This window comes from Rattus norvegicus, chromosome 5, assembly GCF_036323735.1.
Source record: "Rattus norvegicus strain BN/NHsdMcwi chromosome 5, GRCr8, whole genome shotgun sequence".
NCBI lineage: Eukaryota > Metazoa > Chordata > Mammalia > Rodentia > Muridae > Rattus > Rattus norvegicus.
This window is the reverse complement of record NC_086023.1, coordinates 68863885-68890215: the sequence shown is the minus strand read 5'-3', so window position 1 is coordinate 68890215 and position 26331 is coordinate 68863885. Positions and strand designations below refer to the sequence as shown.

Below are 26331 nucleotides of genomic sequence, written 5' to 3'. Positions count from 1 at the left end.
CAAGCTACTTTGTGTGTAAAGACTGAAGGATAGAAAAAATAATGCAGGAAGCTATCATCCACAGAAAATTCATAATGAAGAAATGCTTAATTTTGGACATCTGATACATTCTTCAATGTTAGTATACTAGTGATGAGCAGAGATTCCTCCCAATAAGTGTCAGTGTTCCTGTTCTGTATATCAAAAGTGGCTTTCCAACAGGCTTGCTTTCATCTCATACCAATGTCCCATGTGTATCATCTATGTGGGTATACATGTGTGAATATGTGTGTGCGCACATACACACACTGAATTGTGCTCATGAACATATCACATGATCCAGATAGCCTAAGGGTACAAGTAAGAACAATAAGAAATATGCTGGAGTCTGGGACAGGATCCTTCCGATTTTCATCTGCACTTGGAGTTGGCACTGTTCCACGACTCTCTCTGTACCTGGATCTTGCTGGGAGAGAGCTGGTCTCCCAGGAGTGCTGACACAACTGGCAGCACAGATGAGACCCCCACTTCTGCTCCGAGAGACCCATCCAGAGCCCTCAGGACACAGGAACCAAGGAATAGTCTGGGACAAGATCTTTCCAGTTTCCATCTGTGCCCAATGCTGATCCTGAGCCACAGCTCTCTGTGCCTGGATCCTGCCTGGAAAGAGCTGGTCTCCCAGGAATGCTGACACACAGGCTTACAGGAGGGTCAAGCCTCTGTCAGAGACCGCAAGATCAGCTAACATCAGAGATAACCAGATGACAACAGGCAAGTGCAAGAACCTAAGCAACAGAAACCAAGGTTACTTAGCATCATCAAAGCCCAGTTCCCCCACCAAAGCAAGTTCCGGATACCCCAACACACCTGAAAACAAAGCTTCAGATTAAAAATCACATATCATGATGATGTTAGAGGACTTTAAGGACATAAATAACTCCCATAAAGAATTGCAGGAAAACCCAAACAAACAAGTAAAGAAATTTAACAAAATCATCCAGGATCTAAAATGGAAATAGAAACAATAAAAAATCACAAAGGAAGACAACCCTAGAGATAGAAAACCTAGGAAAGAGATTAGGAGTCATAGAAGTAAGCATTACCAATAGAATACAAGATATAGAAGACAGAATCTCAGGGGCAGAAGATACCATAGAAAACATTGGCACAACCATCAAAGAAAATGCAAAATGCAAAAGGCTCCTAACCCAAAACATCCAGGAAATCCAGGACACAATGAGAAGATCGAACCTAAGGATAATAGGTATAGAGGAGAGTGAAGATTCCCAACTTAAAGGACCAGTAAATATCTTAAAATTATAGAAGAAAACTTCCCTAACCTAAAGAAAGAGATGTCCATAAGCATACTAGAAGCCTACAGAACTCCAAATATAGATTGGATCAGAAAAGAAACTCCTCCCATCGCATAACAGTTAAAACACCGAATATACTAATAAAAAAAAGAATATTAAAAGTAGTAAGGGAAAATGTCAAGTTACATAAAGGCAGACCTATCAGAATTACACCAGACTTCTCAACAGAGACTATTAAAACTAGAAGACCCTGGGCAGATGTCATACAGACTCTAACAGAACAAAAATGCCAGCCCAGGCTACTACATCCAGCAAAACTCTCAATTACCATAGATGGAGAAAACAAGATATTCCATGACAAAACCAAATTTACACAGTATCTTTCCACAAATTCATCCCTAAGAAGGATAATAGATGGAAAGCTCCAACACAAGGAGGGAAACTACATCCTAGAAAAAGGAAGAAAGTAATCTACTTTCAAGTAACCCAAAAGAAGATACCCACACAAATATAATTCCATCCCAACAACAAAAATAATAAGAAACAACAATCAGTGGTCCCTAATATCTCTCAACATCAGTGGACTCAATTCCCCAATAAAAAGACATAAAGTAACAGACTGGATACATAAACAGGACCCAGCATTTTGCTGCATGCAGTAAACGTACTTCAGTGACAAAGGCAAACATTTTCTCAGAGTAAAAGGTTGGGAAAATTTTTTCCAAGCAAATGGTCCCAAGAAACAAGCTGGAGCAGCCATTCTAATATTGACCAAAGTCTTCTTAGAAGGGGGAACAAAAATATTCATAGGAGAAAATATAAACACAAAGTGTGGAGCAGAGACTGAAGGAAAGGCCATCCAGAGACTGCCCAACCTGGGCAATCCATCCCATATACAAATAATATCCCAAACCCAGACAATATTGTGGATGCCAAGAAGTGCATGCTGACCGGAGCCTGATATAGCTGTCTCCTGAGAGATTCTGGCAGAGCCTGATAAATATAGAGGCAGATGCTTGCAGTTAACCATTAAACTGAGAAGGGGGTCCCCAATGGAGGAGATAGAGAAAGGACTGAAGGAACTGAAGGAGTTTGTAACCCCATAAGAACAACAACAGTATCAACCAACCGGACACCCTCCCAGAGCTCCCAGGGGCTAAACCACCATCCCAAGAGTACACACGGACAGACCTATGGCTCCATCCACATATGTAGTGGAGGATGGCCTTGTTAGGCATCAGAGTGAGAAGAGGCCCTTGGTCCTGTCAAGGCTCAATGCCCAGGTGTAAGGTAATGTCATAGCAGGAGTGAGAGAGAGTGGGTGGATAGGTTTGGAAGCACCCTCTTAGAAGCAGGAGGAGGGGGGATGGAATAGCAGGTTTGTGGAGGGGAAACCAGGAAAGGGATAACATTTAAAATGTAAATTAAAAATACCCAGTTTTTGAGAATAGGACCCCCATTGAAGGAATCAGAGAAAGAACTGGAAGAGCTCGAACAACAATGCCAAGCAACCAGAGCTTCCAGGGACTAAGCCACTACCTAAAGACTATACATGGACTGACCCTGGACTCTGACCTCATAGGTAGCAATGAATATCCTAGTAAGAGCACCAGTAGAAGGGGAAGCCCTGGTCCTGCTAAGACTGAACCCCCAGTGAACGTGATTGTTGGGGGGAGGGCGGCAATGGGGGGAGGATGGGGAGGGGAACACCCATAAAGAAGGGGAGGGGGAGGGATTAGGGGGATGTTTGCCCGGAAACCGGGAAAGGGGATAACACTCAAAATGTAAATAAGAAATACTCAAGTTAATAAAAAAAAAAATACCCAGTTTTAAAAAAAAAAGAAATATGCTGGAAATTTTTCAAGAAACTATTCATTTATTTATCCATCGTCTTTATAACAATTAATAAAATTCCAAAAATAATAGTAAAGCCCTGTAATGAAGTCTAAAAGCCTTCAGAGAAACACATTTTCTTAATAAATTATAATACTAATAAACACTAGCCACACCCCACTGCAGTTGCAGAAAACATAAATAGGTATCTGCCACCCGTGAGAGTAGTTAGCTTTCTTGAGAGGGTCAAAGAGGGGAACTGTGTCTTATGGGAAGACCAACATTTAGTTAGGGACCAAATGAGAAGGGAATTGAAGAGCTTAACAGAGTCTGTAGATGCTAAAAGACAGCAAGATAAGGCTGAGCCACATAGGCAATGGGTGTCATTACTAAATCTTTGCTCAGTCTCTGGCCTCTTACTTGGAGTTATTACATTGTATTGGTGACCTGTTTCTACAACCAACCACAAAATATCAATGACGTGCAATAAAAAGCCTTACAGGGTTCACAGGTTTGCCAGGTTCACTGATCTAGACCAGAATGAAACTTTAAGAGTCGCATGGCTTTTGAATGACACCGGGCTTCAGTGATTGGCTGAACTCATGCTCCTCTGCTAGGCACATCCTTCTCATGGTGGGTGCAGGGACTACTACACAGTCTGAGACGTTTTCCTAAGACTACACTGATGTCATGTCTGCTAATCTTCCAGTGACTGAAGCCAGCCACAAGTGTAATAGAAGGAGGACGTACATAGTGGGAGGAATAAAAGAAAATAACAGAGTTGACTCAAACTGACAGTTCTTAGTTAATCTGTAAAACTAAGCAAATCTGTAAAAATCAAATTAGTTCATTTATTGTGACAATACATATTGCGATAAATGTTTATAAGGTGTACAACATGACACCTTAATATATTGTGTACACTGGGGCATGATGACCACAATTAACACATCTATAACCTCATGTAATTAGTCTGAGAGGGCTTTTGGGGAAGCAGAGGATAACAACACTTAAGATCTATTCTCAGGGAAATTAATGTACGCCATAGAGCCATCAACTGTGATTACCATGCTGAACACTGAGCTCCCAGAATTTACTCATCTTACCATACAGCTCCTCATGCCATACCCTAGCAACCATCCTTTTTTTCCCCATTTTTATTAAATTGGGTATTTCTTATTTACATTTCAAATGTTATTCCCTTTCCCAGTTTCCTGTCCATCAGTCCCTTAGCCCCTCCCCCTCCCCTTCTAGAAAGGTGTTCCCCTCCCCATCCACCCCCCCTACTGCCCCCCCAACAATCCCCTACACTGGGGGTCCAACCTTGGCAGGACCAAGGGGTTCCCCTTCCACTGGTGCCCCAAAAAGGCTATTCACTGCTAAATATGCAGTTGGAGCATCTTATATTCTCTGAATCCATTCAATTATATTTTTTATTCTTCTTGATGACACGGATGTGGGGTCATATAGAGTTTTTCTTTCCATGTCTGAATTCCCTGATGCGGTAGAGTTTAGGCTGAACCATGTTATCTCACAAATGGTAGCATTTTCCTCCTTGATACACTATATACACAGTGTGAAACATATATTAATATAGATATGTTACCTCCTTGCCAATGTATTTCTTCCATAATAGAGATGAATATCACACACACACGCACACACATGCACACACACACACACACACACACACACACACACACACACACACACCACCACCACCACCACCACCACCACCACACCACATCACATTACATTTTCTTTGTCCAGCAATTTCTCATAATCTTTCAACAGAAAGTTGAGTTTCATTTCTTGGGTTTAGTGAGTAAAGCAGAAATGAAAGTAGAATATCATAATTTTTCCTTTGAATATGTACTCAGAAGTGTCTGGACTACTAGGTGGTTCTATTTTCCCTATGATTTGAACTTTCTGTGTGTTTGGTGATAAGTTTTAGGAAACTCAATGGCTATGCAATTTATAATTTTGCCAACATTGTTCAAGGTTTTTTCTCTTTACACCCTCTCCCTATGTCTATTGCTTGGCTTTCATATAATATTTTGGTTTATATAATATTATATAAGCTAACACTTTCTCAAGGGTTTGATATGTTTTATAAGGTGATCCATGTACTCTTTCAGGTACTTCATAACAGTTTATGTATATTTTGGGGGAAAATTCCTATTTGATGTCTTTGCTCACTTTTATTCTGGTATAGTGTTCCGTGAGTGAGTGTGTGTGTTTTCCTTCTTTGATCTTAGCCTCCATCAAGAATCTGTATCTATGTCTTTGCGGACACTCCCCCTTTCCTTCCACCTTGTTGGTTTATTACTTTGTTGTGCAGAAACTCCTGAGTTCCCGGTGGTAACTTCTACTTTGTTAGCTGTGCAATTAGAATTATATTCAAAAGTACATGGACAAAATTAATGTCAAGAAGCTTTTCCCCTGTGTTTTCTTCTACGAATGATTATCATTTCAGGCTTTCATTTAAGTCCATAATCCATTTTAGTCATATTTTGTGCATAATATAATGATCAAATTCCATTGCTGCATATGAATGCCAGTTCACTGTTGAAGAGGTTTTTCCTTTCTTATTATGTATTATTGGCATCTTCCTCAAAAACTAGTCAATAGTATGTGTGTGGGTTTATTTATAAATACTCTTTTCTGTCCCATTGGTCTACAAGTGTGTTTTTAATGGCAGTGCCATCCTGCTTTGATTATTGTAGCTCTGTAGAATGTTTTTAAATTGGGTAGGTGATACCTCTAGTTTTTTTGTTTTTTGTTTGTTTGTTTTTTCATCTTTCTCAAAACTAATTTAGCTTTCAAAAGATGTTTCTGGGTTCCAAAATAAATTTTACTGGGAAATATTGTTACTCTTAATGAATGCCCACACAATAGGCAATGATTTTCAAGTGATTGAATAGTTACCACTAAGAATGAGTTTTTTATTTTTGTTTTTGTAGCTAGGAGTGAATCCAGGACCTCATGTGCACCCAGAAGCTAACCCTACCACTGAACTGAATCTTCAACCCCACAATCACATTTCTAAATTAATAAAATATGTTTAACTCGGATAATTATGTAAATCAAATCACATCAAGACTCTGAGTCAACGTCCCACTTTTTCTTTCTCTACGCTATGACCATATTGTAGTGACACTTACCCACTATCTCTATTCCTACCTGGTCAGGGAGAGAGATCTCACAGCTCACCTACTCTTCTAGATTTCACCTATCCTGTCAGTTCATGTTCTCAGTTTATTGCTGAGAGGTTGCATGCAAGTGTAAATGTTATGTGTGCATGTGACATGGCTCCCTTCACTATCCAACCTTAACCAAATTGCTTACTCCTCGTTTTTTTCCTCAACTGCAAACTTAATGAATTACGGCAATTTTTATTACACATGAGCATTTACTCCAATTTGCAGAAGCAGGAGAAAGCCAGCGCCTTTCTAACCCAACTGACTGCTGCCCTCTGATGCTTGGCTCACAAAGCAAAGTGCTACTTGTACTGCTCTTGTGATTCATCTAACTGGGGCAAATGTGCTGAATAAAAAAGATAAGCAAATGCTAGCCCAGTTACTAATTTCAATGTGGCCTCCACGGACACAACTGGGAAGACCCTGACTGGCAGGCTGCCCTGGAGAGGAAGGGAAGAAAGGAGGCCTTCTCTTCTGAATCTCTGAGAGCCCCTCCATCACAGTGGCTCCACTGCAAACTCCATAGGCAGACTCCAGCCTCGGGAAATGAAATAATGAGATTCAGTCTCTTGTGCTGGGGGCTACCCTAGGAGAGAGAAAAAAAAAAGCATGAGCAAATTCATCTTTTCTAGTCATTGCCCAGCACTTTGTCTTTCTGTCTGACTGATGCTCTGCTGAAGCAGCCTTGCTCTAAGACTGACTTCCTAAGGTCTCTGCTGAGGGATTTGCCAACCTTCTGTTAATTATTTTGCATCCAGCCCACCTTGAATGAAGGCCAAATTGGACATGTTTTGATATTTAATTCTTCTGAGTTATGTAATGAAATAAAAACATAAGGATGTGGGTAGACTTGTGCCAAAGGGCTTACATCATTGGGGGAGGGAGGTTAATTTATAGCTGTTTTCATTCATTTGCATTTAATCAGCCCAGAATTGCTGACTCTGGGTTCAACAAGAACCTCATTGCCTGCTCAGGCCACAGGCTACAGTACACTGCTTGTGATGGGCAATGACTCAAGGGAGAGGTTTGAGTGCCACAGTCCACGAGTCATTATTCACCTTGAAATCTGGCTGTACTGCCAGCCAATTATATAAACAAAAAAGCTAGGGTTATCCTGGCACCTGAAACTTAAAGAAATCTCCCAGACCCATTGGGAGCTCACATCCTTGTCTCTGGAACCACTTTACCTGGTGCAAAGCCCCAGGCTTTCACTTACCTTAGATTCACAGATTTTAAAAGATTATGGCACTATAGTGATTGCATTATGATCATAAGTATCTTTGAAAATCCCAAGCATGACATCATCTTACATGACAGTTGGGGCTTAGAATCAGCTACATATGTATATACTGCTGCTGAGTGTGTGGGCCAAAGAGTCTAGGAAGGCTATTTCATGTCTCTGAATTTCATTCCGGTCGTCAGTGAACTCAAGTGCATTGGGGTGTAGCAAGGCTGAAGTGAAATTGTATTAGGGGTATGCAGTAAAGAAACTGCAGGCATAATCAATCACTGTATGCTATTTTTAAGAAGAATGTTCAGAGACAGAGACAGAGACAGATACAGAGAGACAGAAAGACAGACAGAGTCAGACAGAGAGAGACTTTTCAGAGGCACCTGGAAGATTTCAGAGAAGAGAAAGAAGTAGACTGAACGTGGCCAGCAGGGCTATCTGTGAGAGGAGAGAAAATATCAGGGCTAGAAAAAAGAAAGTACAGTGAGAATAGTAGGGTGATAAAGGAGAGAGCTGGGGGAGGGAAGGACCAGGAGACTGGCATGGAGGCTTTGAGATATATAATAGATATTTGTGTTACTGACGGAACCTGGAGCCCAGCATGTGTTTTGATATGCAACCATCAATGTATGTCAGTAGAGAGCCATGTGTCACTTTTATCTTCAATAAAGCAAGTAAGTTATTGGGCAGAAGGGAACGGATTTCACAAGTTCCTGAGGAATGCTGACTTTTATCGGACTACAAACCCTCCTATAGCCCAGGTTCATCTCATTTCTGCCTTTTGGAGTGTGGGGAGTTCGTTTTGGACCTAACAGAGAAGATAAATGTAAAGGGCTGAGGCACATAATCAACACAATAATTGGTATCTACTAGTATTAGTGGGCTGTTAGGAGGCATATTAAGTTCCTCAAAAGGCCCTTGACTACATGTTCATTGGCTGGACTTTTTCAATTAGCCACGTTGCAAACAATGGAGCAGGGTCTTACTTACTGCAATAAAGGGAATAGCTGGAAAAGCCAACAAGTTTTGAACTGCAATGATAGCAATGCAGAACATCGACAGGAGACACACATGGAGCTGCCTAGCTCTGTCATTTATTGGCTCCAAACATGCAAACAAGTTAATTCGCAGTAGCCTCATACTCTTATCTGCAGCAAAGGTATGAAGGCAGTCATGGAGATTACATGTTTCCAACTACTGGAAATGTTGAGACAAGACACTAGCATAAGTCTAGGAGTCCAAAGACAGTATGGTCCACATGGAAATGAAATACTTCGTTGAAAAGTGGGAGAAGGAAAGGTGGGAATATGGCACCGTCTTAACAGGATTGTTACAATTTACATGAAATCCATCAAGCATTTAAACAGTCTAACACACAATGAGAGACACCAGCAGCAGCAGCAGCACCATCATGTGAATTATTAGTATGCTGTATTTTTTTTCTTTTCTATTTTTCGGGGCTGGGGACCGAACCCAGGGCCTTGCGCTTGCTAGGCAAGTGCTCTACCACTGAGCTAAATCCCCAACCCCAGTATGCTGTATTTAAAAAAAAAATTATGCTGGGCACAAAGACACACACCTTTAATCCCAACATTTGGAAGGCAGAGGGAAGCTGACTTCCTAAGTTTGAAGCCAACCTGATTTAATAGTGGATTCTGAGCCAGCTGGAAGTGAAAAAAAGAAAAAGGAAAGGAGAAAGGGAGGGAGGAAAGAAAAAAGAAAGGAAGGAAGGAAGGGAATGGAAAGGAAAGGGAGGAAGAAATAAAAACCTGAAAATATTAGTGAAATAATTTGCCTTACATGGAAGGGACAAATGAGTTTAGTTCATTTATCCAACATGATTATCCAACAGGAAAGGAGATAATTTTCCAGACTTTTTGGGGTTTTGTTTGTTTGTTTGCATGTTTGTTTGTTTTTTAAAGATTTGTTTATTTTATCTACATGAGTACCCTGTAGCTGTCCTCAGGCACACCAGAAGAGGGCATCAGATCCCATCACAGATTTTCTGAGCCACCATGTGGTTGCTGGGAATTGAACTCAGTACCTCCAGAAGAGCAGTCAGTGCTCTCAACCGCTAAGCCATCTCTCCAGCCCTGACTTTTTGTTCTTAATGCATAAAATTATATGTATTTATTGTGTGTTGTATGAGGTTTTGAAGTGCATATATGTTATAGAATGGATGGATCTAGCCAGTTGACACATGTATTACCTCACAAATGCTTTCATGGTAACCACATTTAAAATTTCCTTCTCTTAACATTTTAAAGAATATATCATCATCAGCTAGCATCAAAAATCAATCTCTTGTTTTATTCCTCTTACCCAACAATGAATTTTTAGTCAATAGCTATCCAATCCAGATCCCAAACTTTCCCATCTTTGATAACCGCACTCTACTCTGTTTTCTTCGAGGTTAACTGTTTTAAATTTCAAATGTGTGTGAGATAATAAGGGATTTGACTTTCTGTGGATGCCTTATTCCATTTAACATAACATTCAATAGATTTCTGTGTGGTTACAAAGAGCAAAGATTTCACTTTTGTGGCTGAATAGCATTCCTTAATGTGTGGGCTGCATGTGTGTACATGTGCACTTTCTTATCCATTTATCTATCCATGGCACATAGATAGCAGATGCTGGTTTCATTTTCTTTGGATATATACTTGACAGTGGAATTGTCTGACTATATGATAGCTTTGTTTTTCATTTTTGAGGCACCCCCATACTGCATTCCATATTAAGCATTAATTTATATTCTGCAAAAGTGTAAAAGCGCTCTCTTTACTCCATTCACCCCAGTATATGATCTTTGCCTTTGAGATAACAGCCATGATAATTAGGGAGAAGTCATATCTCATTGTGACTTTGACTTACATTTCCCTAATCATTACTGATATTAAACATGTTCCCTGTGCCTTTTGGCCATTTGTTAGACTCTTTGATTAACGTCTATTCCAGTCCTTTTGATCATTTTAACAATATTGATTTTCTGATTGCTAGTTCCTCCTATGTTTTATAAAATTTATGAAATGTATAGTTACAAATATTCCCTCCCATCCTGAAACTCATCTCCTCCTACTGACAGTTTTTCACTCCCGGTATTTAGTGTAATGTAATCCCAAGTTTGTTTTGTTTGCTTTTACCTGTACTTTTTTAAAATTACTGTTTTTGTTGATTTTTGAGTTTGTAATTTAATAACAATGTTTAATCTCTTGTTTCCCTCCCTCAAAATCTCCCTATATGACCGGCCTTTTTCTCCTTTAAATTCACAGCCTCTTTATTCATCAATTGTTACTGCATGTATATATTTATTTACATATTTGTATATTCCCAAATATAACCTGCTGAGTCCATATAAAGTTACTTGTATGTATGTTTTCAGGACTGACTATTTAGCACTAGACAACCAATTGGTGTGTACTTCCCTGGGGCGAGCCACTGCTCCCGTTCCCCCCCCCCCTGCCCCTCTCCTTGCCCCTCCCCTTGCCCGTGCCCTCAGCTTTACTCAGTTGCCTGTATCTTTATGTAGATACAAACCTATGGGCTTCCCCTGCCCCCAGTCTGACACATTTGTTGGTGTTGCCCCTGTTCACCTCACTCACATTTGGGCAGCCATGTTGATACGACTTTATGATGGAGCCTCTGGTACTATTGGGAGATATGATCTAACAGTAAAGACCTGATCCTCTGGTTCTTACAACCCCTCCCTTCTCTTCCATGGTATTGCCTGAGTTTTAGGTGCAGGTGATTTTTGTAGATGTAGCCACTGGGACTGGGTTCAGCAGTTCGATTGACTATGGTTTTTTTGTAGTGGTCTCTGTCTGTGGCAAAGAGAAGTTTCCTTGATGAAGGACAAAGACTGCACTTACCTGTGGGTATAAAGACAAATATTTGTAAATTGTTGTTAGAGTTTGTGCTGGGTTAATAACTTAGTGACTGTATATTATCCTTCACTAACCATGACTTCATTAGTACTTAGAAATTGGCTAGGTTTCTAGTACCAAGCATGGTAAATCTCCTGTTGAACAGGTCCTAAGTCCAGTTAGAGAGCTGTTACTTCTTAGAGGTAGAAAGGACTAACACTTCAGAAATGGGCCCAGAGACCTCTGAGCTGGAACTGAGTTGAATGCCCCAACTTTGTTGACTCAGTTTCATAGGACAAGAAGGTGCATACAAGCTTCCAGAGGAGAGAAGCAACCAACAGTCTTACCAGCTATGACATCCATGAACCACATAAATGACAAGCATTGCACAATAACCCTATGATTACATATTTTTATGGTTGCCTGTACATTATGGGTCATATTTTTAAAAATCACTAGGACTGGAGAGATGACTCAGTAGTTAAGAGCACTGGCTGCTCTTCCACAGGACTTACATGCGATTTCCAACATCCACATGGTGACTCACCACCATCTATGACTCCAGTCCTAGGGAGTTATAGACCCACCGCTGGCCTCTGCAAGTCCTACACACATGTCATGCACAGACATAAGGCAAACATTCATATATGTAAAATAAAGAATTAAAAAATATCCCACAAAATGTCAGTAACTGAGTGAGTGTTAAATGGTAGTCCCTCTGTATTTTCTTGTAGTTGTTTCATAGTATAAAGCATCATATTTAAGTATTTCGTGCATTTAGAGATAATTTTGTATGCAATATGATAGTAATCTAATCTCAGTCTTCTGCATGCATTTACCCAGTCATCCAGACACTGTTTTTTGAAAAGATTGTCCTTTTCCCTATTGGTGCTCCTGGAACCTTTGTTGAGATCTGGTTGGCTGTAATCCATGAATTTATTTCTGGGCTCTTTATTCTGTTCCATTGGTCTATATGTCAGTTTTAAGTGGGATTTAGGGGAGATTTTTTTCAATAAGACAATTGGAAGAGGCTCATTGGATTGAAAAGGATAGGCTGTGTCAGATGAACAGAAAAAGAAGGCATTAGAGCCAGGAACAGCGAAGGAGCAAAGCCGAATGACTTGCATGAAAGAAAAGCAGGAAACAAAGAAATGCCCAGAAGTGCTGTAGCAGAATCGCAATGACTGCTCTGCAGAAACCCTACAGCACTCAGGCTTCTCTCGGTGGTGTCTAAAGACAGATATGTAACTCGGAGACCATGACAATGGGCCTCACTTTCGTGTTGCTATTAATGAAACAGAAAGACACGAAGACTTCCAGAGGCTCAGTAAATGGGTCCCACCGTGGTATTCTGTAGATGTTGTACAGGAATTTTAAATCAGGAAATTATTCCTTAGAGGATGGAAAAAAGACCAGAAATTTATACTCTCATAAACAGTAGGTGAGGATATTATAAGGAACAATTATTTTATCAGCCATATTAACATGAGAAGGTGGCAGATAATATTGGGAATAGAGTTGAGTTTTTTTTTCCTACTCCCTTCTGCATTATTTGTATATCATGAAGGCAGTCATTCACTTTTCTCATTATGGGCCTAAGTGTGCTTAGATGAAGAAATAATGCAGTACCTGTAGACACAGAGCATCTGGAATCAGGTGAAGTACAAAGCCTAGACTAAATGACTTGCTTTTCGATGGGGGTGGGTGTTGTTTAAACTATGTCTGTCATGAGAAAGTTGTGATGATAACAGGAATTTTGATTTATTGTTGCTGCCATGTGCTTTAAATTACCTAATCCACATTGAGGCATTATCAGACGGCTTGACACATGCAGAGTGCTAAATAAATAAAAGACACACAGCGTTGCCATCAATAAAAATAAGTGAATGGATTAGATGATCTCTAACATGCCAGCAACTCGTCTTCCTATTAGCCTGGACATCATATAATTATAGTCACTTAACTTTAATATCTCCCCTTTAATTCATTTCTGGCTTTCACCTGTATACAATGCAAGTAGAATAGAAAGATAACCCAATGCTAAGGCGACCAGTAAAGCAGTAGAAATGTGTGCAGGCTTGTAATTCAGGAAAGGTAAAAATTTGTTTGTAAGGAAGAAGAGAGATGTTTTCAGTTCTACACTTCCTGCCAAGATTGCTAGATGTTGAATACATGTCTTTGAACCTCACAGGGCCCAGGATGAATGTCTTAGGGAACTTAGACAATCCATCTAGCTTTCATGAGCAGAAAGCTGGAACCATAATGTTACTAGTGTCTCATGAATGAATAATATATATGGTTGCCTTTTGTAAGCAGCACACTCCAAATGTTGCTCCCATATCTGTGATAAACATCTTACTTAAAGACCCAGAGGGTATCCGTACGTTGTCCTATTGTTGTAAGCTGCCGCTAGTCATTTGGGTAAAATTGATCATCAGATTTGTGGAGTGTGTGCCTTATCTATAGCTTCTCAAAGAGATCTCCCTAAAAGAATCTGTGTCCTAGAAAAAAATAGGAAATAATATACTAGCAACAGTATGTGCCAGAGATAAAGGAACCAGAGATTGATAGTGTAAGTTCTCGGGCTCCTAGGTTCATTTCCTTGATCTGATGGTTTCTGGTTGTGTGGCCTTGAGCAAGCTGCTTAATCATGCATTGCTTCAGATTCTCCCTCTTTATAACGGCAGTAATGACTGGATGTGTCACTGCATGTGTTAAAGGGGCTAAACAAGGTAATGGCTTTAAAATCTTGACTGCTGAGATGAGATATGCAATAAGCATTAGCTATCATCATTGTTAAAAATGGCAAAAGAAAGAAATAATCCCAGCCCTAATGAGACAGAATACATACAGCCAAAAGGGTAAGGAATAGAGAGACATTGGAAGAAAGGCCAAATGAGCAATGAGTACATGTGAGTAGGTGTGTCTGGCCCCATCCCATAAACTCAGACCTGTGACGGCTGTCCCCAAGGCACCTGCCTATGCAATAGGGTTCAGATTGTCTTGTGCTGTTGCTTCAACTTTAATTGTAATTGTAACATTGCTAGTCATAGTTATGGGCATCTAGACCTGGAATATCAATACCCATAATGAGATTATGACCCCATCGCACAAAAACCTACAAACACCAACAGTGCATGGAAACCTGAACGGGTTTGTCACGCCTACCTCTGCTCACTATCCTGCAACTGTGGTTCTTCCTAAGTGGCCACTGCGATTTGGGAGCAGACCAGAAGAAAATTGGAAATATGAGTGTAGAAGAGCTAATCAGACTTCATATTGCTCTATCCAGAGAGGCAGATAGTAAATATCTCGGACTTTATGATTGGATGGTCTATTTAACACCTTTTCGGCTCTAATGTCAGAATGCAAAAGCAGCAATAGATTGCCTGTAAACGAATGGGCTTGGCTGTGATTCAATAAAATGTTCTTATTGGATGATTTATGAAAATAGGTAGTAGACCAGATGTGGCCCCTGGGCCATAGCTTGCTGACCTGTAGTCTATTTATACCTGATGCAATATCTCAAATTGTCAAAAGAACCTAGGCTGACACTCATATAAAATAAATATGATCCCACGCCAGGGAACATTGTTGACTAGAACTTAGCTGATCCAACATGGGGGTTTTGGAGTGACAGTGAAGTGAGAGAGACTAACTGATTACCTCTAGATGGAGAAAGCTCCTTTTGTGAAGAAAATACAAGTAATATGCAAAAGAGAATTGGAGAATGAGAAATTATTTCACTTGTCTTAAGAGAATTCTAGAAAGGGCTCAGAAACAATAAGCTTTGTTTTACTTTTCTATATCCTAATTTAAAGCATGTATAATAGGAGCTGAGGTGAATATTCATCCTTGTTTGTCTGTGACAATCTTGGTGTGTTTATGTATCAACTGTGTAAGTATCAACTGTGCCCTGTTTAGAAGACAACCATCCTTTATCTGAAATGTGTTAAAACTACTCTAAAAAGTGACTTTAAGATTATACATGGACTGACCCTGGGCTCCAACCCCATAGGTAGCAATGAATAGCCTAGTAAGAGCACCAGTGGACGGGGAAGCCCTTGGCCCTGCCAAGACTGAACCCCCAGTGAATGTGATTATTGGGGGGAGGGCAGTAATGGGGGGAGGATGGGGAGGGGAACAACCATAGAGAAGGGAAGGGGACGGGGCTAAGGGAATGTTGGCCTGGAAACCGGGAAAGGGAATTACAATTGAAATGTAAATAAGAAGTACCCAAGTTAATAAAGATGAAAAAAAATTTAAAAATTTTTAAAAGTGACTTTAAAATTGTAGCACAAATAATTATGGGTCTAACTTTACACAAAACTTGACCAGTGATGCACATCTATAAATACAGACATGTATCTGCTGTGGTCCAATAAAATGTTTTAATTGGATGATTTAAGAAAACAGGCGATAGACCAGATGTGTGGTCCCTGGGCCATAGTTTGTTGACCTGTAGTCTATTCCTGGACCTGCTACAAAAACACAAATTGTGAGAAAAACCTAGGCTAACACTCACAAATTAAATATAATGACATGCCAAGGAGTACCACAGGTGTGAAAAGCCAAATTGCCAAAGATGTGAAAGCCACAGCCTACATAAGATCAAGTCACAGCTCCAAGTGAAGTTGTAGGCAAATCCCACCTTATCCCCTCGTGCGAGTCTTAGATACTGTGTTAACTTTGCCTGCATCTCAGTCACTCAGATGCAATAATGAGTAATGAAAATAGTAATCTTGTTACATTTATATGTACTTATATATAATAAATATCATACTGTTTTAGCTCTATCACTTTATATATAAATGGAATAACTGACTGGACAAGGACACAAAGTAGCACTTAATACGTAGAACATTTGATGACTCGGCATGGCCTCCTTGTCACTGGAGACATTCAAGCAGATTCAGCACATTTAGTGGTGATGTTGGAACTAAAGTTTTGCTCCTCCCAGTCTGTCTATGAAGTTGTTAATGAAAAAGCACAGGTTCTAGCTGAAGCCTAATAAATTGAGTAAAAGTCTTCATTGTTAAGAAACCACCGTTGGTACAATTTCTAAAATGAATCTATCCAGTAGTGGATAGGAAGAATAGATCATACTCATTTTCTAAAATGAATTTATACATTAGTGGACAAGAAGAACAGATCATACAAAACCTTCCCTGAACCCTGAGACAATTCAATATGGTAGAATCCATAGGGTTTATGCATATAAAACAATGTCACATGGGAAGAACTAGAAATATATAGTATACATTGCTCATTTGGGAAAATTAAAAAGTGGTCTTCTCTACTCAGGTTGAAAGGCACTGTACCAAGTCCAGTGCTACTTTTATAATCTTAAGTACTGACCTCAGGAAGGAGCAAATGTGAACTCTAGAGAACACTTCACTTTGCATTAAATCTGAAGCATTGTACCCACCTTGGACATTGAAGCTATTTCCTGAGTGTACTTGCATTTGTTTTGAGACATTTCTCTCTGTTCTGAGAACTGTCTGGTTGTTCTCTGTGTGCTACAGGTAGAGTTCAGTATTCCATTAACGCTGAACAACTCCCACACAAATAGATAGTTGAACCTTAGGTTATTTCCCCAAAGCCTGAAGAGGTTGGTATGATGTAAACAGAATTGGGCGAGCTGATAAGAGTATTGAGTGAAAACTTAAAAGAAATGGTTTGCTCTCTGGGCCTTCCTGGTGATACCTGGAATTCTGGGTAGCTCTTTGCAAACCTTTACATTCTCCCTGATGACTCAAGCTTTCTCATTCTCCTGTCTGTGTGAATTATACACAGGAGGACTATGCTGATCCACTGGGATACATCAATCACTTCTTAGATCTCATTTTTGGTTCTACTATTCTGCAACCACTGAGAAACTGTAATTTTCCATTAGAATATCACACAGAAGAATAGAATACCTTGTTTCGAAAGCATGAAGGTAATGATTAAAGAGAACAGGTTTATAAAGGAGCATATGTTTAAAAAAAAGTATGATATTTGTAATGCATTAAGTCTGAGAGGATTTTATGATCGTGATGTTTTGTCTATCCCCAGACATTCCAAACATTCCCTCTATACCAAGCAGTGGGTCTTTACATGATGGTGACAATGATGACAATGATGACAGTAATAGCAGTAAACATATGTTGAAGACTCATGCCACATGAATAGGAAAGGCGTGGGTCCTGGTCTCATGGACATGTATATGTATCCAACAGTTGTAACAAATAGTTTCAATTATTATCAGCACTGCTTGAAACTTTAGGTAAAATGGGGTGGGAGTTTACAAGTAGCCTGATCTACTCGAAGGGTCAAAGGAGGTTTCCTTGAGGATGTGACATGCAGGAGTTATCTAGACAAAAAGGACATGAAAATAAGGAGAGGTCTTCCAGGGCAGTGAAGACTATATGCAGAAACTCTGATACAGCAAGAAGTAGATAGTTTTTTTAGTCAAAAAGAAAAATTAAAGAAAAATAAATTGGGGAAACTACTGATGCATCTTGAAGAAGAGTCTGGAAGTAAGACAGGATCAAACCTATGCACAATGTTGGTGGCCACATAGGCACTGGGCCTTACTCTTTCTGAGGAACCACTGATGAGCATTAAGGGAGAGAGAAGTGTGACCAGATATGAGTTCTATGAAGACCATGAATGAGTTGGAAGGGGACAAATCATGACTACTTGGACTGAAGAAGTATATGTGTTTATGAAACACACCTACATTAGTCTGGGTAATACAATGCTTTCTATCCTGGAGCCTGGTTGGTTATTAATACTTGAAGTATTTTCCATTCTCAAAACCTCAAAACTACTGCTTTCTCATATTCACATGAAGCCAAAATAATGCTAGGGAGAAACTGCAGTATCTAGCAGGGAAAGGAAAAACACCAAAGGCCAGCCTGGGTTGCTGACTCATAGCTCATAATTCCTTGGCACAAATGATGTTCTGAAGCAATCAAGAGAGAAACAGAGGCCCAGAAAGGCAGAGTTGCCTACAGTCAGTCCATGACCCATGAAGAGATTACTGCAGTAAAGTGTGGTGAAACGCATGCCCAGAAATGACTCTCTTCATATATAAGGCGAAAGTCTAGTAGTTAAAAGTAGTTATCTCACTTTTGGTTCTACTATACATGGATTCTCTATACATGGACTGACTAAGATTCCTACTTCATATATAAGGCGAAAGTCTAGTAGTTAATGGTCCTGTGACTCTTTCACATTAAAGACAGGACTCACTTGGAAAGCCTGAGTAGTAAGCTGACTGTGGGCACCATTTTACAGAGTAGGAGAATAGAGCCCTCACCTCCCTCTAAGTTCAAAGAATAGTTACAATTAATAATCTGTACACTTAAAAATGTTTTCTTTACTAATGTGGAGATTTTGGGTTTTATTTATGACTACATGTGTACTTGTGTGTGATGTATGTGTATGTGGGACCTGTGTGCCACTGTGTGTGTGTGTTCGTACATGTACATGCAAGAAGACATATTTTGGAAGCTGAATTGTTTCTTCTACCTTTAGATGGCTTCCAGGAACTAGACTCAGGAATCCAACTTGAGCAGCATGCATTTTATCTGCTCGTTCACCCTACTGGCCAACCACGAGACCTTTTTATTGAGAAACTATGTGAGGGAAACCATTACAGAAGGCAAAGATTAATTGAAATAAGCACGAGTCTGATCTACATAGTTTCCAGTGGTGAGGAAAGGTGGATAGTCTAGATGTCAATCAAATAATTATATCATTAACTTTAGACCACAACGGGAGTGTGTGCTATGTATGACACATATGAAAGGAGAGTCTGTGGGTCCCTTAGGGTAATGAATAGTGCTGTGGACTATGAAAGGAGATTATAGACTAAACGGTAAGTTACAGACTGCAGACTGAAGGGAAAGTAGAAGTGTGAAGAGGTCGGTGGAAGAAGACAAACTAGAGATCAAATGAACTAACGTAACAGCTACAGAGGCTTTGCAGGCACCAGTGCTGTGATACATAACTGATACATAGATGAATTAAATCAGATCTGCAAGCCAACAAGAGAAATCTTGTCAGTTACCAATAATGAAAATGTGTACATTATCTTCATCTCAGTCTGAAAAACAAAGGAAATAACATTTACCTTGTCATGGGATGTTATTACAGATGCTGAAAGCCCTTGGCTCACCACATGCTACACAAGTAGTAAATTCTGTACTGACTTGAGCTAGGGAATCATAAGACATGAATGAAAAATGGCTTTCCACCGTGATCACAAGCTGAATGCTTTCACCAGACTCTCTGGGGTCAGACCCCAAGAGCAGCACTTACAGACTCTGTGACTTTGGGCAAATGACAAACTTTCTGCCCTTCAATTTCTTTTTTTGTGAAAGGAAGATAATATAAATGCCAAATTCAAATTCCTGGGAGGGTCAATGGAGAAAATGCATCAGCATGAGAACACAGCTCAAGCAGATACCTGGGCCAAGTGTTTTGTATGTGTAAGACATTAGTTTTGCACAGGTAAACTTGTAGATCATTGTTATTTTTCTTCTTATCACTCTGCATAGGAGAGTGAAAGGAGATAAGACCAAAGACTTCACACGGAGAATCTTGATCCAGGTCTCAAGAGATGAGCAGGTGTTGCACAGGGAAAAAGCTGATAAGCCTTTGCTCAAGCTGGAGGGCAGCAACTGCTAGTGTGATGATTGGCCTGGGGTTGCACACTCAGGAGAATATTAAGAAAAGGCTGCCGAGGAGCTGAGATAGTGTTGTTTCATAACCATAAGGTCCTGGATTTAGATCTTCCGAGCAAAAATCAGGAAGGGTGCCGTGCATCAGTAATCCCGGTCTGTGGTGCAAAGGCAGGAGCATCTGAAGGGCTTGGGACATCCAAACTACTTCATAGTGAGCTACAGGAACAATGAGAGACGCTGGATTAAAAACAAAGATGGAGAGTGATTAAGGAAGTCACTTACACACATATACACACACGTGCATACACATAACATGTACATGAACACACACAGAGAGAGAGGAGAGGAGAGGGAGACTATTGAGTTGCTTCCAATGAACGTTTCATGCAGATGTTCAGGGGAGCTGAAGGGCAGGAAAATGTGGCAAATAAGAACACTGGCCTTGAAATCAGACAGACTCGGGTTCTGACCCACCCCGGTCTGTTCTCTCTGAGTGATTTTATACTGGTTACTTCCCTTCACGGAGCTTCAGTGCAGCAGTCATTTGGCAGAATGCATACTTTAGATTCCTTGGCCTATTAACTTTGTCTTTGTGCATTTCTACTCACTGAGGTTTATAATCACAAAGATATATTTTAATATACATTTCTCAACTTAATTTTGATTCCACTTGTTAATATGGACAGTGCTTAGAGAATTCTACTAGGGAGCCAACAAGATGACTCAAGTAAAGGTGTTTGCCACCAACCATGATGAACTGAGTTCAATTTCCAAGACCCACCCACATAGGGGAAGCAGATATGTGATTCCTACATTTTGTCCACTGACCTCCACATGCACATCATGGACTGTGTGTCTCCCCACCACACCCCCTTAGCAAAAACAAAAAGTACACACCAGAAAAGTCAAAAACAAACAACAACAAAACAAGTATGTAAGTGTAGAGACATTCTTGGAAAAATAGAAAAACATTCACTGGGTTCTCAATATGAAGCAAAATACCTGTTTTCTGAATTCAGTTTGTCATTCCCATCTCTTTCCTTCTGAGGCTAGAACCACCACTGATATACACACGAATACGATCTAGCATATACCTGCATTTTGAGTGAATGTTAGAGCCTTCAGGTATTTGAAATATGCTCAATTATTGAATTGTGAATCCTAATGGGGAAATCAAAGATTTTAAACAGGGGAATTCAAAGATTTTAAACAAGTGCTGGATTTTAGAGCCCTTTCTTTTTCTCCCTGGTAGCTTCATCATCCTTCTCAAGGCTTCCGCTTTGGAACTGTCCGGGAAAGCAGTGCTGAAGACTATGTGCGCCAGAGCTTCCCAGAGATGCATGAGTACATGAGAAGGTACAACGTGCCAGCCACCCCTGATGGAGTGCAGTATCTGAAGTGAGTGTCAACCTCTTGGATCCTAAAAGTTCCCATAAAAGAGAAATAGGTTTAGACTTTGCCTCTTTTTACAATCCGATGGACAAAAGTTCTTAGTGTTATGCTTACAAATAACACATGCAGGGTCTGTGCAAGTAGCTTAGTCAGTAAAATGCTTGGGCAAGCATGAGATGCTGGTTTGGATCCCTGGCATCTGGGTAAGATTCAATGAGCATACACACGCACACACTTTCAGTGCTGTGCTAGTAGAGGCAAGAAATCCCTGGGTCTTGCTGGCCAGCCAGTCTAACCAACTCAATGAACTTCAGATTCAGTGAGAGACTTTGTCTCTAAAAAAAAGGTAGAGCATGACTGAGGAAGACAGCAGATATCAACTTCTTCTAGCCTACACACACACACACACACACACACACAGAGAGAGAGAGAGCGAGAGAGACAGACAGACAGACAGACACACAGACACACAGACACACAGACACACAGACACACAGACACACAGACACACAGACACACAGACACACAGACACACAGACACAGACAGACAGAAGGCAGGGGGAAGGGGGAAAGGGAAAGAGAGGGAGATAAAGAGGGTAGGACATGTAAACACATAAACATAAAGAAATAACTCACATGGTGTTAGATCCGAAAGACAATATAGAATGGTGTACATAAAATTAAATGACCTAGATAGCTAGTTACCTACAGAGTCTATACAGGTTGAAATGCCTGTGGTAAAAGAGCCAGTAGGACCATTAGTGGAGTAGATGGAAAAGGATGAAAATGTTGGCTTCAAAAACAATGCTGAGATGATTCAACAGAGAGGAAATGTGGCCAACGGATAACGTGTCCTAAAGCAACCTTTCCCTTCAAAGTGAATCCCTAATCCTGTAGAATGCCTCATTTTGCCACAAGGAAATAGAAATTTATCTCAGAGATTTCCTGAAGGAAAGAAATATGATAGAAGGCAGTGACTCCTGTGCCTGCATCCCTCTCATCAGAATTTATGAGAGGCAATCAAAGACAATCATGTTGCCATGACAGATTATCAGAGCTTGAAATTCAGTGGAATCAAATGCCAAGCAGTGCAGTGATGGGTCTGCTGGTCTGGTCTGCCTGAGAGAAGAGAATGAATGGCTTTAAATGTCTGCAAGAGGAGGATCTGTCCTCCTCTCTCCTACCTGATGGCATCAGAACAAGAGTTTGTATCCAACCTGCTAAGCCCTGCCTTAGTTTAACCTCATGAAGACAGTTTGTACATCTTAACCTTTCAGAATTTTCTCAGTGAACAGTAAGCCACCTCAACTCATTTTTTTCAAAAAGGAAAGGAAGAAAGAATTTCATAGGACATAAGGGCTTCATGTTCCTTGAGAGATCTAGAAATATCCCCTTCAACCATTTCATGGGTTTTTAACTAGAGCTCAGAGAGGCAGGAAGCTGTGTGCTCATAGTTTTCACAAAATTATTTATGAAGTTTAAATACTATGAAACGACACTCAAGTTGGCAAAAACATCAAAACATTAGATCCCCCCATGACCCACTTTAGAGCTCCATTGCCTCCTACTCTCTCTTCATTTCTCTCCCCAGGCAATTGCACAGCTGTGAGAATGAGGATGGGATGCCAGGCAGACAACAAGCTAGATGGCAGTGCTTGACAAGCAGGGCAGCAGCATGGCAAGATGAGGTGACACTTTCCTGAGTCCCCAGAAGCAACCTTGCTTTCATTTCTCCCAATGGCTCTACATCATCTGATGCCCAGCATCATAAAAGTAGGCTATTCCTAAAGTGATGTAGCTAACAGGTAGCAGAGTCTATACAAAAACTAAGATTCTACCTCCATGGTAGTTGAGAAACCATAATGGAAGAGAGTAGAACTTGATGATTCCAGGATAACCCATAGTCCAGCAGCACCCACTTTGCTGTTGGTGTGTGGGAGCAAAACAGGAGGACAGAATCTTGAAACCATCCCAAACTCACTGCCATTTTACAAACTTCCAGGGTGACTTATTAATTGACATAGAACAGGAATAATGGCATAGATTGTCACCAGTGTCTCCTCATTTTATTCTGGGCCTGTCACCATTTTTGACCTAGTCACTGTGTATGCTCTTAGGCAACACCCTAAACAGCTAAAGTTCTCCTGCTATCCCACACCCTCAGAATTCTACAGCTCTGACCTACAACACTCATGGTCATCTATATAGGATGCTCATTTATTTTATTATGTTAGTACATGACTAATTTTGTAGTAGGTAATAAATAGTCTTAAGTAAATGTTCTGTAAGAATGTGTTTCTTCAACAAGTAAACTGGAGGAGCAACTAACCTAGAACTACTACTTCCCTAGTGACTCAGGTCCCATAGAAGTCTTTGAGCTCACTGCCTTTGTATGGCCTTGAAACCAATCAAGACCAACTCACCTCACTGTGCAGTCCAAAACCATGAGAACTTATACAGTGATATCAGTGAAGCAAGGAGTCAGGAATTAGGTTTCAAAAAAAAAAAAAACATGAACTTCAATTTTTCTGCATTGTTACCATAGACATTTGTAGAGTATTGGCCTGTTGCTATGTAGCCCTTTCAAGGTACTTCTGTTGCTGTGGCAATAGAATTTTGATTAAGAATGCATCTTCACTAGAGTTTGATTTTATTACCCAGATTCCATTAAGGTGTCTCATCAACAACCCCTAGGCAATAATTCATGCTCCTCGGCCCTTTTAGGAACTTTCTCTTGTTTGGGATCTGTGAAGCATTTTCATTTTAGTTGATGTTAAACATATCAGAATTAAGTTATTGTAACTTAAGTACGATATTCCTGGAAACATAGATGCATTCTGCATTATGTGACTCACTTCCTGGAAGAATGGGAAAACAATTTAGTAGCAACTGATGCCAAAGAGAGAACCATTTATTATGTGTCTATGTGTGACCCAGGCATGGTTAGTAATTTCTTGCCTGGTGGTGAATCTTACCTGTGTCTATGAGTATCCTTATCTTTCAAATTGTTCATGGCCCTAACCATATTCTCCTCTGAGAGTACATTACTTCTCTGAGCTGGGTCTCCATAGCCTCACTCTAGTTTTTACAAGTGGAATGAGGCTACACTAAATTAAGAGGCGTTGTCTTGCAATGCTGCTTAGAAAATTCTAATTGTGGAAAAATATTTGTTAAAAAATAGGAATCATTTAAGGGGGAATATGAGATAGGGAGTAAAAACAGTGGGAAGGATGTGAGAGAGGGGGAGAGGGAGGATCTGGTCATTAATAAAGAGATTCTGTGTGAGAAGAAAAGTAGACTGGGGAGAGAAAACAGGCAAGCACAAGAGAGAGGGAGTATGGTCAAACTATTAAATGAATGCATGAAAGTATTGAAATGAATAAGAATGGTGGCTCATATCTGAACTCTACTAATAATGAGATGGAGACAGGAAAATGAGTGTTCAAAGTCTGCCTAGAAAATACAGTGAGACTTTTTGTGAAAGAGATGGGTGGAAAGGAAGGGAAGGCAGGAAAAAAGGAAAGGAAAAGAGAGGGAGATTAGGGGGAAGGGAGAGTGGGAGAGAGAAAGGAGTGAAGGAAAGAATTTCACAATGAAACTCATTATTCTTTATAATTAATGTACTCTAATAAAAAGAGAAAAATCTTAAGTATTTATCTTCTGTACTTCCCTAAAAGAAATTTGGGGTGACTAAAATCAAAGAAGTCTTCTAGCTGGCTCCCTTTCATACTGTCATCCCTGTAAGGGTTACTCAGCCTATGATTAAACATAGCTTCCCACTGGGCCATGTCTACACCCAGGTTCAAAACCACAGAGGTTTCTCTCATGAAGGATACCCAAAACTTTTGATGGCAACCTAATGTCATTGTCAACTTACAAATACAAGCCTAGTAGACCTAACTTAAATTATTCTGAACTATCTATGTACTGGAAAGAAACAGGATTCTCTGAAGATAGATTATTAAAGCAGACCACTAAGATCTATTACATAAGCTTCGTCTTCAATTTATTGAATGGTACACCATGGATATAAGAACCATGAATTCCTTTTCTCCAAGAAGATTGGACCTTTTCTAAGTATCTTCTTAGTACATATTCCTAAATAAAAAATTATCTCTGAATAACAAAATGGTGAACATGACAGAAAGAATCAACATAATTCAGAAGAACACTTGTCTCCATCAATTAACCAGATGTGTAGCCTAAATCAAAATACTTCAACTCTCTGAGCTTTGTTTCCATCATTATTTGTTTCACAGTCCTTATGAATAATTAAATGTATGTAGGACACTGAATGCAGTACTTAGCACAAGTTACTTTGATAATACAATAGAAATCAGCCTCTCTGTGTGCACCTTCCTATGAACCGTCCTATTCAGTGAAGAGTTACATCAGCTGTGATGTTAGACTTTGCAGTTAGGAATGAGGTTGGTAGATAAACCCATGGGAAAGAAACTGTGCAGTCTAAAAAGAATGCCTACTTCCCTGGTATCTACTCTCCATGTCAACAAAACGCCAACAAGAGTCAGCAGCTGGCAAGTTTGTGCTGTCCTTGGTGTCCAAGTTCCTGTCCCCTAAACAAAACCAAATGTCAGGCTACAGCTTCCTGCCTAGTAATGCACCCGTTTAACCACTTTCTCTTTTCTTCCCTTGATTTTAAATATAGGAATGATCCAGAGAAACTAGACGCCTTCATCATGGACAAAGCCCTTCTGGATTATGAAGTGTCAATAGATGCTGACTGCAAGCTTCTGACCGTAGGAAAGCCATTTGCCATCGAAGGTATCTGTCATTCCTAATGCATTTTGGCCCAGATGCGCTGTTCGCTAAGCTGGCAAGTCACAG

General features: G+C 40.1%; 1 protein-coding gene and 1 long non-coding RNA gene across 5 annotated transcripts in view; one reads left to right on the top strand and one right to left on the bottom strand.

The window, feature by feature from the left end:
* Positions 1 to 26331, top strand: part of Grin3a (glutamate ionotropic receptor NMDA type subunit 3A) — a 199548-nt gene that overhangs the window by 111665 nt on the left and 61552 nt on the right. For all 3 annotated transcript variants that reach the window (XM_039109241.2, NM_001198583.2, NM_138546.2), the window contains 2 exon segments: positions 21347 to 21492; positions 26153 to 26268. In XM_039109241.2, coding sequence (XP_038965169.1) covers positions 21347 to 21492; positions 26153 to 26268 — 262 coding nt within the window.
* LOC134478968 (uncharacterized) lies at positions 6050 to 26159 on the bottom strand. 2 transcript variants are annotated; one of them, XR_010051800.1, is made up of 3 exons: positions 23910 to 26159; positions 11159 to 20331; positions 6050 to 6911 (listed from the first exon to the last, which is right to left on the bottom strand). It is a non-coding gene; the product is annotated as an uncharacterized LOC134478968 (long non-coding RNA). The 2 variants fall into 2 exon arrangements; XR_010051799.1 differs by having other exon boundaries at positions 19542 to 20331.